The 15,711-nt window shown below is 37.6% G+C and overlaps 1 protein-coding gene across 6 annotated transcripts in view; it reads left to right on the top strand.

Annotated features, from left to right (window-relative positions):
• Window positions 1-15,711, top strand: part of dlg4a (discs, large homolog 4a (Drosophila)) — a 226,871-nt gene that overhangs the window by 102,956 nt on the left and 108,204 nt on the right. For all 6 annotated transcript variants that reach the window (XM_073951680.1, XM_009302021.5, XM_073951679.1 and 3 more), the window contains exon 2: window positions 11,647-11,808. In XM_073951680.1, coding sequence (XP_073807781.1) covers window positions 11,647-11,808 — 162 coding nt within the window. The remainder of the gene's footprint in view (window positions 1-11,646; window positions 11,809-15,711) is intronic.

Raw genomic sequence — 15,711 nt, 5'->3', positions numbered from 1 at the left:
AATTTTAAAATTATAAAAATTATAAAAATATAATATATATATATACATTTTTAATTATAAATTAAATTAATACAACTAATCAGAAATTAGTTCTACATTTTTCCCAGTACTGGATTGCGGCTGGAAGGGCATTATAAAGCATAGGTCGGAATAGTTGGCCGCTGTGGCCACCCCTGATATATAAGAATCTAAGCCAAAGGAAAATCAATGAATGAATGAATGTTTAAAATTCATTTTGGAAGACGTGAACAGCGCATTACTGTGAAAAGTTGCATTAAAAACTACAGTAAATGAGCAAGCTTTGCGGCAAGCCTGATGTTTTTTAGCAGCTGCTTTGATTGTAAAGGCAAAGAATGCCAATTTGAACAAGTAAACGTAAGATGATGTAAGGTAATGAGTCATTAACTAACAAAAACAAATGCAATGTGCAGTAAAAAGCTAATATGAAGTAATGTGATGACTTGGGAAATCAATCCAGTATCAGAGTCAATAATTAAATGTTTTTATCACCTCTATTTTGTTCATAAAATAAGACAAAGATGAAAATAAAAAAGTTTTAAAAACAACTACAAGCGCTGTATTCTGCATGCCGGGCCAGAAGTCGGCAATGCCACCCTGTCCTGTTGTCCACTGAATTTTTTGGTGGTCAAGCACTTGGAATGAACACAAAATAAGCCTGCTCATAATGAGACCATTTTTCACAAACTAGATTTTTTTATATATACAGTAGTTAATTTAGAGACAATAGGACTATAATTTAAAAAAGCATGCATTTTGAAACCCATTTGCAGAATTTGCCGATTCAGGCCTCAGATATTCTGTTATTATTTAATAGAGTGGCCAAAAACATTCCCGTCTTTAGTTGAAAGAACTGTTGTGTGAATGTTGTGTGTGTGTGTCCAAGGGTGATTCTAGAACTGCATGCACACGTTGCATACTGTATTTGTATTTAAATGCTATACCACTGCCTTTTAGCAGAAAGAACAGATAAAATTGACTGTAAAGAGAAACAAAAAGGCAGCAGAGCACAGCGTGAGACTGAACAACACACTCAGGGGATCATCATATAGTGCTCTGATATGTTGTCTCATATCGATTGTATTGATAGAGCCTCTAGAGTTTCTACAGAAAGTATTCATCCTCATCAATTATGCATCATTATGATGTGTTGCAATGTCTGTTTAAAGCGTATTTACTAACAGCACAGAACAGCAAGGCTTATTTCTGCAGGCCCTTTTAATTTCCCTGCCAATCTTCAATCTCTTTACCAACAAACTTTATTAGGTACACCTTACTAGTGCAGAATTGGACCCGCTTTTGCCTTCAAAACTGCCGTAATTCTTTGTGGCATAGATTCAACAAGATGCTTTTCTGCAGACCTCGGTTGTAACGAGTGCTAATTTGAGTTACTTTCTTTCTGCTAAAACCAGTCTGGCCATTCTCCTCTAAACTCTGGCATCAACAAGGCGTTTGTGCCCACAGATCTGTCGCTCACTGGATATTTCACACCATTCTCTGTAAACCCTAGAGATGGTTGTGCGTGAAAATCCCAGTAGATCAGCAGTTTCTGAAATACTCAGAGCAGCCCATCTGGCACCAACAAACATGGCATGCTCAAAGTCACTTAAATCCCCTTTCTTCCCCATTCTGAAGCTCGGTTTGAACTGCAGCAGATTGTCTTGACATGTCTTGACTTGACTTGTCTTGAAGTATAGAAATCTGTATTAGGTTTTAAAAAAAACGGCACAGTATTAGGATCAGATCTGTATTGGTCGAAACTCAGAATTTTGGTATCAGGATCAGATCGGTTTCCAAAAATTAGTATCAGCGTATCCCTACTAAAGACTTAACAATAATAAAGCTTAAACAATCAAAGGTAAAATTTACCCTAATCGTTTACTTTTCCCAATGTGGTTTTACTTCTTTATGAGTTTTGTTCTTCTGTTCAGCAAAAAAGTAGATATTTTGAAAAATGCTGGTTGATTAGTCATTTAGCGGGCGCTTTTGTCTAAAGTATTGATGGGTCATTCATGAACGGTTCATTCATTTTGAACAAATCTTTAATATGACTCTGGAACCACGAATCCTCTCAGGGAGTGATTCGTTCATCCGCGCGTGCACACATTTGTGCAGATGATATCGTTCATGTCAAGCCTTTTGAGTCGTTCATCGTGAAAAGGCAGAAGCCAATCATATGCGTTTAGAGCCAGAAAAAGAACTGATCCGTTCAACTCTTGAGTCCTCTATCGAGTCTGAGTCGTTCGTTCATCACGGGCCAATCATATGCGTTTAGAGCCGGAAAAAGAATTGAATTAAAAGGTGAACTAATTATCATAGCTCCTATCGACTTAGACTGTGTACATTGGTTAAGATTATATGTGACTGTCAGTGTAACATGAACGAATCACTGACATTTGAAGACATGAAGAGGTGAGCAAAGAGACAATGCCTTCATAGACAAAAGAGCAGGTAAACATTGAATTATTATTTTCTCCTTCTTATAGTATTCTGTTTGTCGTGTGATCAAGCTTTTGGGCTAGTTGTAGATGTGTTTGGACGCAATTCGTAACATTTTAATAATATTTTAGCAAATTGAAGCAAATGAACGAAATGACTCGAAAAAAGATTCGTTCATCTCGATGAACGAGACTCAAAGATCCGAGTCAGTAAAATGATCCGAACTTCTCAACACTAGTCTAAAGTGACTTACAATGGAGTGTGTGTTCACTCATTACCACATATTTATTGGACACATTTTTTGTATGTTTATGCATAGAACAGCACCACTGTTATTAAATCTTCCCAATTAGCTTTTCCCAAACTGCACATTATTGTGGTGTCAATGATTAGATAAAACTGTGCACAATCTGAAACAAACTGTGAAAAGCCACTTGTCAGCCAGACTCTCTCTCTCAATCTCTCTCTTCCTGTTTAAGTAGGTGGTTCTTGGCCAGAATTGCCTGCGAAGTGGACCACAGTTCAGGACAGATGGTCAGACGTCTATCTGAGAGTTTCTCAAACACAAATCTTCATAGTTGTCTTTATAAAACCGCTGTGACTCATCTCCGATCACTCATTTGTTTCTACATCAGTCTACATCATGACAGTGGATGGATTTACGTTCTCAAAATAGCCATGAGTTTCAGGGATGGCGAAATACACCAGGTGAAAGGCTGTTTTTTTTTCTTTTTTAGTTTTCCACATGTAATTCCCTAAGGAGCAAGAGAAAGTGTAGTGTTTGACACCAAGACCCTGAAACCCCTCTGAGGCTTGGCTTACATTACACTTCTCCTCCAAACTAGCAGATCAGGGGTTCAGGAAATATTTAATGCAGCACAACCTCCTCAGTCAGTGATTAATGATCGTCAGTCCACCTTTATACACAGTGTAGATTTCATTAATTAATAGAGCCTATATTCACAAAACATCATTATTACACAGCTGTCTGGAGCACTCGATTCTGATTGGTCAGTCGTGACATTCTAATGCTGCGTTCACACCAGACGCGGAACGCGTGTCAAGCGCGAGTGATTTACATGTTAAGTCAATGCAAACGCGCGAATAGACATCCTGCGCGGCGTGAATTGAGCGTTTTGCGCATTTGACACACTTAACGCTATTCACGCGAATTCGCGTCTGTTCTGAAGTGAATTTGATGCATGAATGAAGCGGATTTGACGAGCGAATGAAGCTGGGTTTGACGCGCGAATGAAGCGAGTAACCTCAAATGTTCACGCTGCTATTTACGCGCGAATAGTGTTCCGCATCTGGTGTGAACACAGCATTAGGCAGTGGTAGGGAACCTATGGCTCGCAAGGCACATGTGGCTCTTTCACCAAAAATACGTGGCTCTCCAGCTGTCTCCTTTCAATAATTTGAAAAAAATATAACCCTCACTAGAAATCAGTTTCCTTTTGAAAATACAATTACAACTTTTACGTTTTGATCAATGCACGTGTGCGGTGCTGTAGATAAAATTCGTAAAATGCGTGTGCGTGGTTATCATGCGCTGTGCTGCCCTTTGTTTACTCAATAACTGTAAAATATTTATTTTTTATTCTTCAAAACTAGCGAAAATTAATATAATAACAATAATATATGTTCTTTAAAACTAGCCAAAGTGATTGGTCCGAAACCGCCTACTACTCAGTAGGTACTGCATTTGAATTTAAACGTACTACTCGGCCGTTAGAAAAGTACGTTCTATTCAGTATGTGAAAAGTATGAATGGAATTCGGATGTACTACATCCGCCATTTTGTCTTGGTCACGTGACCTACCTGCGTCAGTTGCGTCGCCTCACTTCCATTCATGAATTCTCTCATGGGGAATTATGGGATAGCGCAGCGTGCATGGGATGCGCACTTCAGAATCTCGCCGGAAGTAGTAAGTCATCCGGGTACTTCTCGCCTACTGATTTTCGAATTCTATGAATTCGGACATACTACTCGGCTTGCATACTGATTTTAGCGTACTATATAGTATGGAAGTTTCTGACGCAGCCTGCGTTGCATATTTTATCATGAATTATTTTGAAGTAAGTGTAATTTTTATAGAAGTAAAATGTTTATTTTAAATGATGTTGCTTTTCAGAAAAAAAATAGTTTATTTACCAGAAAGGTAAACACTAAAAATGTAATTCTCTTTGGATTTTGTCTTTTGTATCTGCTCTATTGCACCGTTTACCCCTAGTTTTCTAGACATATAAACCCTCATTGTGACTTTGATTTCTTTGTTAGCATAAACAGCCTTTTATACTAACACTGGGTGCACATTTGGCCTTTATAACTGTTGCCTGCTGTGTGGAATCTGAACACCGGCAGACAGAGAGATAGACAGGCAGTAAGAAATTCATCCAACATCATTTATTATTCATGGAGACTCTTTGTGAAAACCTGATTCTGCTTTCTCTCGGTGTGTGTGTGTTTGCCTTGTTTTCCTTATGTTGTGGGGACCAAATGTCTAAATGTCCCCACAAGTATAGCAATAAGAAATGCGTTCATACTGCTCATAAACTGCTCATAAATCACACAGAATTAAGTATTTTAAACATGTAAAACTGCAGATTATTTCTGAAGGGTTGAGTTTAGGGATAGGGCTGGGGTAGCGGGATCGAATTTACAGTCTTTACAGTATAAACATCCTTACTGCTATGAGAAGTCACAATAATGATAGCTTATGGATAGTGTGTAAAACTCAAATGCTAGCGATGATCAGAAAATGGAATCAACATACAGTTTGTAATAATAACACACTACAAATCAAAAAATAAATAAAAAATGAAATTAAATAACATAAATATAAATAAAGGTAAAAAGTAAAAAAGAAAAAGTAAATAAAATAAAAAATAGCACATAAAATAAAGAATAATGATAAATATTTTTTTTAAATTATTTTTTAAATTTATAATGAAATGATACAATTAAATAAATTAATGAAATAATAAAAATACAATAAAATATTTAAAAATAAATTAATTTAAAAAGTAAAAAACAATGAAAAAAATGTAAATAAATAATGATAAATAAAATTATAAATAACAATAAATACAATTAATGAAAAAATAATAAAAATAAATAAAAACCGAATTAAAAACATATGTAATAAAATAATAAATAATTATAAATAATTATTTAAATAAAAAAGCAAACATTTTTTAAAAATAAAATAAAAATGAAAATAAAATAAATAATAATAAATAAAATAAAACTAATAAATTAAACTAAATAATAATAATAATAATAATAATAATAATACAAATAATAATTAAAAATAAATAAATAAAATAAAATTAATAAAGAAGCTAATATAAAGAAAACAAAGAAAGAAAAAACAAAAAGCTGATTATTTTGCTGACAATTACTGTTTTAAAAGGCAATCAGTGTGTGTGTTTGTGTGTGTGTGTGTGTGTGTGTGTGTGTGTGTATGTATAGAAAGGAATTTGTTTTTGCACACAGAACTGTGCAAGTCTAGTAATGGGTATCTGTATTACTATGTGTGTGTGTGTGTGTGTGTGTGTGTGTGTGTAAGCATGCACCTTTTATTCCTTACACAGTGTCTTGATATAAGTTCACATTGTTGTTGCAGATGAAATATAACACAGCAAATGTGATTTAAATATTTTCCTGGTGGCTAGATATTAATTAATAGTCATTCAAACAACTTTAGAGAAGCCTCTCTACTTGATAGTTGGTCATGTGCGTCTGCCACTATTGTAGTTTATTTACACTTTTCACCCGAGTTTGTAGTTCTAATCGAATTCACGTCCAAATGCACTCTGGGCAATATTAGTGGTTAGAATATGGACGGTTCCATATATAAAAATAGTAGACTGTCCAGCAACTTTTAGCATGCTCTTTTCATAGTGCTACAGTTTAGGACATACTAATTGTATTCATTATATATATAATACTATTTTGGATGGTATTCGAATGGTATTGGATATAGAATGGTATTATGGGGACCAAATGTCCCCACAAGTATAGCAATACCAGTAGATCTTGGCCTTTTTCGGACAATTATTTCATCCCCATGAGAAAAAATGTCTCATAAATCACACAGAATGAAGTACTGTGAAAATATATAACTGCATGTGATTGTGTGTGTGTGTGTGTGTGTGTGTGTAATTGTACAATGTACCTCCTAACAGATTGGATGTCCACTGGTGTTGGTTTCCCATGTATTGTATTGCCTGTTTATTGCCATTTTAAATGAGTTACTGTAAATGCTATTTATCATGAACTGCAGGGTTTAAAAAGCACCAAGAAAAACCTTCTTGAACTGTAGTAGATTTACTTAGTAATTTAGGCACCCTGTTGAGACAATTACATGAATAACAGCTCTGTATTTAGTATTTTTTAACAATCAGTGCAATTCAAGTCCGTTCCCACCTGTAAACACACTTGTCAAGTCGCAGAAGTAGAAGAGGTTGTGAATTGTGATTAATTCCTTTAATGTGTTGTGTTGTGTCTTCGTTGTATCTTTACATTAGTGTTTTTGCAGTCGTCTGTTCCCGTGTTCTCTCTCAGTCATCGTGGTGCTGCTGGCTCATTGTAATGTGATCTTGCTGACTGTTACCTCCCTTTACCTCCACTTTCTCCATACTTTTCTCATTCCTGCTCAAACTGAAGGATTGCGCCTTTCTCATCTCGATACAAACAAACCTTAAGCCTTATTAGGGTAATTCTGTTATACATATATATATATATATTAGATTTTTTTCTTTCTTTTTTTTATATTTCCCAAATGATGTTTAAGAGAGCAAGAAAATTTACACCGTATGTCTAATAATACTTTTTCTTATGGAGAAAGTCTTATTTGTTTTATTTCAGCCAGAATAAAAGCAGTTTTTATTATCTTTTTTTAAACACCATGTATATATATATATATATATATATATATATATATATATATATATATATATTTAGTGCTGTCAATTGATTGAAAAAATAAATTAATCACACTTTTTTAAATTAATCGTGATTAATCACATTTAAAAGACTGAAACTTGTCATTTTGGCTATTCGAATGTTAAATTAATGTAAACGCAAGACAAAAACTATTTAAATTCATAATATAATTGTTATTAGAGTTTTTTTTTTAACTGTTAACTCAGATTTCTTCATGTAAACAACATACCCACAATAAACAATCAAGCTCCTGGCTTGACAGCCATATTTATTGCAGAAATTAAAATAGAGGCATGTTAGTGCCATTCAAATTTCAAAAAAACAATCAATGCCAATAAAGAAAAAAAATTTTCCATGTTGGATTCCAAGTGGACTGCTAAAAAAATTAAAATTATGCCAAAATACAGGCATTTTTGATATGAAAAATGGAAAATGATTATAAAGTATTGAATACAAACAATTGTACTCATTGTAAAGTTGTATTGCTGTAAGTTGGGAACATTAATTATGAAGTAGAAACGATTTTACTCAGTCCTCCTTTACGTTCAGTCAGTTGCTAAGACAGTCCAGTTTGTTGACATTATCGGGGGACAATGTGGACCTTTTCTTTTGAATGATGTGAGCTGAGAGTGCAACGCAATCTCTAGGCAATTCGTAACTTTTTGATTAAGTGGCTATAGACAACGACGTTCAGGCAGGTTTGTTGCTAAGAAACACACGCACACACATATACTGTACACGCAAAACGCGTGCAGGACAGGGCAGCCGGAGCAACTCCCTTCCGATTCAACACGCATGATCGCGTTCATCAAATTTGATTAAACTAAGCGTTCTAAAGCATTACTGTATTTCACAGGAATTCTGACAAATCAACGCGAAGCAAATCTTGTAACTATGTTTTTATAGTGCAGTAATCTCTTATATGGTGAAAATTTGATCAGTTTATTTTATTTATAGGTTGTTTATACATTTATAAGTATTAAAATCCTCATTTATTATTATTATTTTTACATTTATAAGTATTAAAATAATTTGTTTTAGAAAACGTTACATACAGAAAGTGTATTTTTTTTATTTTTTATTTAATGTGTATTCATATAGTTCCATTTATTGTGTATGGCCATACACCCAAAGCACTTTACAATCATAAGAGGGGATTCTCAACACCACCAGCACTGTGCAGCGTCCATTTGGATAATGCGATGGCAGCCACAGGACAATGGCGCCAGTGTGCTCACCACACACCAGCTATACAGTAGGTGGAGTAAAGAGAAAGTGATAGAGCCAATTCGGGGGATTGGGATGATTGGGCCATGATGGGTAATGGTGGAGGGAATTTAGCCAGGACACCGGACACCAAACAGGCGGCAAAACAACATGCACAAGAAAACAAGGCAAAGGTCAAAAGCATGGCAAGAGTAGACAGGGGAACGCTTAGAAATGTTACAGTAAACAGAAACAAGACTCAGCAATGAGTGTGTGTGTGTGTGTGTGTGTGAGGTGAATATATAGTCCATGTAATCAGTCTATAATTCGTTTCCAGCTGTGTGTGTGCAATCAGGGAGAAAACTGGAACTGATGTGTGTGTAGGGTGCATGATGGGATTTAAAGTCCAGTCCTGTGACAGATTTGTAGTTCTCCAGCGATCTACCCAGGCTAGATCGCTGGTGATTGTGACAATGGGTAGGTTTGGTTGCACATTTTAGATGATAGATGATAAAGTGTCCACATTTTTTTTTTTTGTGAATTTGAAATTCGTTACTTAGGTTACGTTTTGTTGTACGTTTCTGATACACGTCCCTTATACATGTTCACAAGAAGGCGGGGCTTACTGATCATCAGTGAACCACTGACCCAAACCCAACCAATAATGTTTTCAAAACCAAATGTAAGACAAAAGTGCACAGCGATTGCATAGCTTTACCTTGATTTTACATTGCTTTAATCTCTTTCGTGGTAGCGTGTTTTTACTGGACTCGAATCTGAGTGCTCTTAATTACAAGCACAACACATTACAATATGAGCTACTGAGTCAACTGATCACGCTAGAAAAGTTTGGATGGAGATAGATAGGAGAGACAAATGTATATACAATTAAAAATTAAGATTAAGTCATTAAAAACACTGTTGTTTTGTGGAAGTTATTTGGTGTTGTGTGATGAACTGCACTAATATAATCATTGATTCCTCAATAATACTTGCCTGTAAATATTATTAGTGTGAAAAGGAACATAAGTTGTTGTCGTCATACTGCCTCCTAGTGTTCATTCTACTTATAACCTGCACTCAAACGTATGTTTAAGTATGTTTAAGTCTGCTGTTTCACAAAAACTAAAGCATGTGTTTCCAATGAGTCTGTGTTGGGGAATAAAGTAACTCTTAATTATGAGGCAGAAGATGTTATTGTGATTTTATTTTATTTTTTTTCCATCAGTGGCACGAATCCTTCATATTCACTCTTTCAAACAGCGTTCAGCGTCTTGAAGGTTTATATTACTTGAGCTGTAGTTGTTATAAATGCTGCAATGTCTCAATCCAGCTGGTGTTCACCTTTCCATGAGCTTTGATTGTAGGAAATCTTCTGATCTTTAATTTATCTCCTACTGCAGACGGGAGAGACTTGAGCTTGAAAGAGATGAGAAGCAGATGAATCAGTTTACCCTGCAAAACTTTCTTCTGGGTCATGTAGCATATCCAGCCCCAAAAAAATCATCTTCCTTTTTTGTTGTTGCTTTTGTAGAAATTAGGTTCTGCTTCTTTTTAATGTGCATATGAAACCTATAATGCAAATCCGCAGAATATAGGTTGATGTACACGTTAAAGTCTGAATTATTAGCCCCCCCATTTTACTAGATATTTTTAAGCTTAAAGAGACATTTAAAGGCTTAACTGGGTTAATTAGGCAAGTCATTGTACAGTATAATGATGGTTTGTTCTGTAGAGCGTTTGCGGCATCTTAAAGGGTCATGACACCCCTCACTCTCGGTTCAAGTCTACCTCAGAATTAAAAAAAAAAATGCATCATAGTGTGCGTGGAGCTCCACGATCAGAGGCAACAGTGGGTGTGGCCTGCAGGGTAGAAGGAGGGGAGCGAACAACTGTTGTCAGTTAGCTCACAAAATGAGACACAAACCGTGAGGAGACGCATGAGTTTAAAGTTTACAAAGTTAAAATGCAAACAGTAATTGAATGCCCTGCTACATTTGTTATTCGTAATTTCATACCGGAACCACAATTTATATCATTGTAAAGAGAATCGTGTTTATATAAACACTAAATGAGTACTTATCTCTCAATCCCCGGGTCTGAATGCAGACTCAGTGCAGCAGGTCTCTTCCCCTTTCTATTTTAACCATTAGCCCTGCTGCTTGAAACACAAAGTCACAAAACCCACGACCACTTCATAGATGAAACTTGTTTATTCTGAAAAGATGTATATATATATATATATATATATATATATGTATGTATGTATATATATATCCGGGTACTTCTCATACTACTCGGCTCGCATACTGATTTTAGCGTACTATATAGTATGGAAGCATGCGGTTTCGGATGCAGCCACTCTCTAGAAAGCCAGAAGTGTTCCGCTAAAGTTGCTCCCCCCTCAAACATCACCCCAAAATTAGTTCCACTATCCAAACACCACTGATTAACCATAAACAATAAGAACAAAATTGCGAAGTTCATAACCATTATAACATAACATATGATACTTCAGTTTGACAAAAAGATTACTAGTAATGGTAAACAGCAAATAAAAATAAAACAAATTGCTTTTAGTTTCTACTTCCATGAATTAAAATAAAAATAAATAAATAAAACGAGTCAAAATGAAAGTATTTTTCACACTGTTACACTGGTAATCTGGGGGATTCTTGTACTGCTCTCCCAACAAAAATGCTTGCAGCACCTACACAGCTTTGCTGTATCGGCCCTGACAGCATCGCGGGGAAAAACATGCAACAAACCCTGTGGATCATCGAAACAAACACATACGACCCTATAAGAACGGCTAAATACTGTGTGCTGTGGGTCCGTAAACGGGTTCTCACCCAGTCATCAAGGTAGGATCTCACAGCTTGGCACTGGCAGGTCTGCCTTGCCTTCGGAAAGCACATGCAGTCATGAATAATTCAGGGGGCTAATAATTCTGACTTCAACTGTATATATATATATATATAAAAAATTGTGCTAATAATTGTGACTTCACCTCTGTTTTCTTTGTGTTGTAGAAATATCGGTATCAGGATGAAGAGACTCCGCCCCTGGAGCACAGCCCCGCCCACCTGGCTCACAGCAAGAGCGCAGAGATGCTGCACACCAGCGATAAGAACCTGGCGGCCATGGACTCCATGCACAGTTACGCTCCTCACACGCACATCTCACCAATAAAGGTATGTGTAGTTATATAAACACACTCTATAGCGAAGATTGGGCTGTCAATATTGTTGCCGTTTCTCAGAGAAAAGACCCTGAAATCAAAAACTCAACTCGACTCGACTATTTCTATAGCACTTTCACAAACCACAATGATTACCAAAGTGCTGTACATAAAACACATCAAATGCATGCAAATGTACACAAAACCAAAACACATAAACTCATATCACATGACTAAAAGCGTAAGAAAATAAGTGTTTTCAGTGACCTCTGAAAAGACTCAAAAGTTTGAGCTGTTCTTAAAGTGAGTGGAAGATCGCTCCAAAGTCTTGGAGCTGCTACTGAGAAAGCTCTATCACCTCAACATTTTAATCTAGGAACTTGCAAATAGAGACGATCCATAGAGCGAAGAGATCTCATGGGTTGGTGCATAATAATTAGCACAGAAATATACTCAGGGGCCAGGCCATGGAGGGATTTATAAACATACAACAGAACTTAGAACTGAATTCTAAACTGGATTGGCAGCCAGTGTAGAGAAACAAGTACAGGTGTAATGTGTTTTGGGTTTTTTTGTGCCTGTTAAGAGCCTGGCAGCTGCGTTCTGGACAACCCAGGCTCATTGTGGAAACATAGTCCCGCGGACGTTTCTGGAGACCGCGGAATACGTCCCGGCGGGTACGTACGGCTGCAGTTGTTTTTGTGAATATGCGAGAGGCCGCTGTTGTGTGCTTTTTCGCACCTCGGACGCCTCTCGTGAGTGCGGTTCGCGCCCGCGCTGTTCTTGCGTGAACCCGACAGAGGCCGCTGTCCGACTGACCGGATGATTGACTGCGCGACCAACCAATCGGCCGACCCGCCCTCCTCCTTCCCTGAACCCAACCAATTTTACCGATCGACCCGCCTCTCCGCTCGCTTCCCTAAACCCGAGCAACAGTTTACAAAAGCCGTCCAAAAAAATAAAAGCCCTTATTTAATTTTATTTTTTCTACCACGTTTTCAGATTTCACAGCGTTCTCACCCTGTTACGAAACTCGTTCACTTAATTTTTGGGATTCTGTTTTTGTCTTACCTGATTGCTGGAACGCTCATCCCCGGACTCAAAACCGGTCACCGTGGTCGACTGCTCTCTGCATCTCTAACCTGCCGACGTACACGGTGAGCTGAGTGGACAAACGAGTTGCAGCGGGGAAGCCCTCCACAAGGAGGTAAGGCAAGCGCGAAACAGCGTCACACCGCCCCGCAGCGTTCGCTTGAAAAAAATAAACGCAGCCGTACGTACCCCCCGGGACATATTCCTCTGTCTCCAGAAACGTCCGCGGGACTACGTTTTCAGAATGAGCTTGGGTTGGTTCTGGACTAGCTGCGGTCGCGTGAGAAAGGCCTGACTCACACCCAGATACAATGCGTTGCAATAGTCCAGACGAGAAGAGATGAAAGCATGAACAACCTTCTCCAAATCACTGAAAGAGAGGACTGACTTCAGCTTGGCAATATATCTAAAATAGAAAAAACTATTTTTGACAACCGCATTAATTTGCAGATCAAATTTTAGCTCAGAGTCAAAGATGACACCAAGGCTGCTCCGTCTTCTTCCCTTGTCTTTGGCTAGGCAGAATCTCAGTTTTTAGCACTACATAGTGTTGAATCTGGTAATCATGGAGCATTATTTCTTGCACATGACCACACAGATCAACATTGATGGCATCCAAAGACTTGTAGACCTTTAACTTCTCTCTTGTTAAATCACTTGGAGCTTCAATGAGATTGTATATTTGGGGTTGGACGCTTGGTCATTTAATCATATCTATTATCCATTGGGAGAGTGCATTCGCAAATAGACCTGTCAGACTAACGCTGCTCACTTTAACGTTAATTTTGCTGAATCACTGTGCTTATTACTGGGTGACGAGCTGTTATAATACGCTGAAAGCATTATGTAAATAATATATATATATATATATAATATGTAATCAATATAACTTATTTCTAAGACAACAACAAACTCCGCACTGGATGTCATTCCCTTGCTGTAAATGCTAGCGCTCCCGTTTTTTTTTCCTGCAATCTTCCTGAGCACACATCCTGAATGTTTACAAACATGGTAATTCGTCTATTCACCTAATTCTTCGCCGACGAGCGGGCGCAGCCATTTGAATCTTTTTGGCTCGAGACTTCCGGTCTCATTCATTCATTTTCTTGTCAGCTTAGTCCCTTTATTAATCCGGGGTCGCCACAGCGCATGTCTTTGGACTGTGGGGGAAACCGGAGCACCCGGAGGAAACCCACGCGAAGGCAGGGAGAACATGCAAACTCCACACAGAAACGCCAACTGAGCCGAGGTTGGAACCAGCGACCTTCTTGCTGTGATGCGACAGCGCTATCTACTGCGCCACTGCCTCGCCCCGGTCTCATCCACTTCCATTAATTTTTAGACGTTACAAACTGCTCGTTACGCTGCTTGATGTTGCAAACTGACATTTCCATATTATATTATTCTACTTGGTCTCTATAGTCATGCAAACATTTGTTTGTAGAGTTTGACCGTTTTCTGTCGTTTATTATTCCTAGTAATTTCCCCCATAGGCGACTGAATCGGAAGTTTTAAAACAATCGCGAAAATAGGCGCCCTTCCGCATTTTAGAATCAGGTCAATACGTCAGCGTACTTGAGACGCAGAGGGGATGGAGATTGAGTCCGGCGAAACAGTTCCAGAAAGTGGGTAAAATAAAAACAGAAGCCAAAAAATAACAGGGTGAGAATTTGGTATAAGTAAGCGTAAATAAACGTAATACAAGCATAAAATAAGCGTAATCTAGAGGCCTTTGCCTTTCATATTAGCCACTTCTGATACCGAATGATCAGCTAGAAGTCAAGTTAATATCTGTTGTTTCTTAAACTTAGATAGACGACAAGACTTTTGTCAGGTAGTGCATATAAGATTTATTTTTAATTCATTTTTTTTTTACTGTTGTTTATTTATTTTTTTTATTTATTTTTAATACAGCTGTGTACATATACATCATATAATAACCAAGTTTTTTCTTTTTTTAATAAATGTAATTTTTATTTATTGACAAATTAATTTTAACAACTGTATTTCTATAAGCTGGGTGATGCAGTGGGTAGCACGATCGCCTCACAGCAAAGAAGGTCACTAGTTCAAACCTCATCTGAGTCAGTTGGCAATTCAGTGTGGAGTTTGCATGTTCTCCATGTGTTCTTGTGGGTTTCCTCCGGGTGCTCCGGTTTCCCCCACAGTCCAAAGACATGCGCTATAAGTGAATTGGGTAGCTACAAATTGTCCGTAGTGTATGTGTGTGAATGAGTGTGTATGGATGCTTCCCAGAGATGGGTTGCAGCTGGAAGGGCATCCGTTGCATAAAACAAATGCTGGATAAGTTGGCAGTTCATTCTGCTGGGGCAACCCCAGAATAATAAAGGAACTTAGCTGAAAAGAAAATAAATGAATGAATGAATTTCTATAAGCAAAAATGCACACACACGCGCGCACACACACGCGCGCACACACACTGTACACTATAATACATGTTCACTACCATTCTCCACTTGATGTCTTGCTGTTGTCTTTGTGAATGTTTACATGTGCTTGGAGTGTTATCCACGTAATCGATCTCTTTTATTATGTGTGTGTGTGTGTATGTGTGTGTGTGTGTATCCACTGCTCTACTGCACTATATTTCTCAGTGCCAGCCCTGTTCTCTTTCTTTCTCCACCTGCCTTACTGTCTCCGTCTGACCTCTGTGTTCACTTCCTGCTGCTTCGCTGGTTTTCTCTGCTTTCAATAGGTGTGTGTGTGTGTGTGTGTATTCTATGTGTGGAGGCTTATGAAACCCTCCCAAATACTCAGATTTTACCGCCTCCACTGACTTTACTCAGACACACTTGTGCATACA

Source organism: Danio rerio, chromosome 5 (assembly GCF_049306965.1).
Source record: "Danio rerio strain Tuebingen ecotype United States chromosome 5, GRCz12tu, whole genome shotgun sequence".
Taxonomy (NCBI): Eukaryota; Metazoa; Chordata; class Actinopteri; order Cypriniformes; family Danionidae; genus Danio; species Danio rerio.
The sequence above is the reverse complement of the archived record's forward strand: the minus strand, read 5'-3'. Positions and strand labels throughout refer to the sequence as shown.